Source organism: Bison bison, unplaced genomic scaffold (genome assembly GCF_000754665.1).
Source record: "Bison bison bison isolate TAMUID 2011002044 unplaced genomic scaffold, Bison_UMD1.0 scf7180017864080, whole genome shotgun sequence".
Taxonomy (NCBI): domain Eukaryota; kingdom Metazoa; phylum Chordata; class Mammalia; order Artiodactyla; family Bovidae; genus Bison; species Bison bison.
The window spans coordinates 5,731,839-5,733,733 of record NW_011494652.1 but is presented as its reverse complement, the minus strand read 5'-3'; the positions used below and the strand labels follow the sequence as shown (position 1 = coordinate 5,733,733).

General features: G+C 58.6%; 1 protein-coding gene across 1 annotated transcript in view; it reads left to right on the top strand.

Annotated features, from left to right (window-relative positions):
* The first annotated feature begins 1,329 nt into the window (after positions 1-1,329).
* OVOL1 (ovo-like zinc finger 1) overlaps positions 1,330-1,895 on the top strand; it is a 10,496-nt gene continuing 9,930 nt past the window's right edge. Inside the window, exon 1 of the mRNA XM_010837843.1 lies at positions 1,330-1,874. Coding sequence (XP_010836145.1) covers positions 1,330-1,874 — 545 coding nt within the window. The remainder of the gene's footprint in view (positions 1,875-1,895) is intronic.

Here is a 1,895-nt window from a genome sequence, read left to right as displayed (position 1 = left end):
CCTAGAGCCCGTGCTCCACAACAAGAAAAGCCACAACGAAAAGCCCGAGCAGCAACAAAGACCCAGCACTGCCAATAAATAAAGCATTTTTTTTTAAAAACAAACATACGCTATTCATCCATTCAATAAACATTCATTGACACCCACTATGTGCCAGGCACTGTTACAGATGCTGTAGATACAGCGTGGACAACACAGACAAATCTCTCTCCTTCACGGGGCCTCATTCTATACACTGGGTACACTGGAGAACTTTCTTTCCACAAGTGAAGACATCTGAGTTCTTCCCCCATAAAAAGGACTGCCCGTGTCCAGCATTATCCATGAAGACTTCATCAGAGTTTCCACAAAGTCCCTACTGTGTCCCAGCTCCTGTCAAGGTCTGGTACAACCAGGGTGCTCAATAAACATTTATCGGATGTCTGAGAGTTCAGGGTAAGAGTTGACAAGGTAAGTGTGGGCTGTGGGAGGCAGAGTCTTGGGAAAGGAAGGGGAAGGGGGCGAACATTAATGCCCCTGCCAGATCTCACACCATCCTCAACACGGCCCCAGGACTTAGACAAGGGATTCTCAGGTCACAGACAATACAGGCTGGAAAGGAAAGCTCCTCCGCAGGCCAGACTCCCGGATTCCAGGAAGATGTAGAGGAGGAGGCCCATCTGGCCCCTAAGTCCACCCTTTCCCCACCCACCCAGGGTGTGCGCCACAGAAGTTCTGTGGGGGGATGTTAAGGGCCTCTGGAACCTCCCTCTTAAAAAACTACCTTCTTTCACTACATGCCTGAAAGTCCACCATAGGCAGGCTGCTCCTTTTCTGACTCCTGACTTTTGAACTGTGTGAATTCATTTATCAGATTCATTTCCTCCTAATCTGTTTCAGCAAACATTTAATATGTGAGAAAGGTGTGTATTGTGTGGCCGGGACTCTGAAATATTAGTTTATTTTACATGGCGGAAGCGAGGGGAGCTAAAAGAGGAAGGGGTCCCATCCCCTGCCCTTACTGGTCAGCTGGTAAGAGAAGCCCAGTGGCGCAAGCGTCACAGTTACTGTGCCTCACGGAGGCCACCAGGTGCTTCTGAGGAGGGCGGGGGGCTCCCTCCAGGAGGCTGGGCCTGGGGCCTGGGCAGGGCATGGTGAATGGTTGGAGTGAGGGTCCCAAGCTGAACCTGAGCCCTGGGTAGGACACAAGCTCTTTGCCTGCCGTGGCTGCAGCCAGGCGAAGGAAGCTGGTCCTCCACCATCCGCTCCCCTCCAGTCTTGCTGCACCCGAAATCGGGCCATCTGGGACAAAGACGAGGGCTTTGGGGGTGGGGCGCGGGGTAAGCCCCAATGGCTAAGGCGCTGGGGTCTTTCGGGAAGGCGGCGGACTCAGAGCGCTTTAAACGACCCTTCCTCCACGAAGCCTTCCACGCCTGCCCGCGGAAAGGCGGGCTCTCGGCGGCCCCGGGCCCGGCGGGTTCTCTCCGCTTTGTATTGCGGCCGGCGCGGCCTGGCCTGCGGGGCGCCCCGCCTGCGCTTTCCTGCGGCCCCGCGTGCCATTCCGCACGGAGCCGGCGACCAGCCAACACCTCTGGGCTGAGCCACGAATTGCTCAGCCAGGCCTTTGAGACCCGGGGCCGCCTGGGCCCAGGCCCGGTTCAACAAGTGTGGGCCGGGCCGCCCAGTCTCGCCCGACGGCTTCGCGCCTCCCCAGGCGCCCGGGGCGCGCCGGGCCTCGTCGGGCGAGTTTCACTTCATCACCCGCGGAGCGTGCGAGCGCCGGATAACGTTGCCCCTTCCCCTTCCTCCCCTGCTCGTCGGCTCTCTCTCCGAAACTCCGGTTGGCGAACGCTAGCCCTCCCGCTGGGCGGCAACCGGGCCGGCCCGGCAGCCGGGTGCCCTGCTCCCGCCCCCGC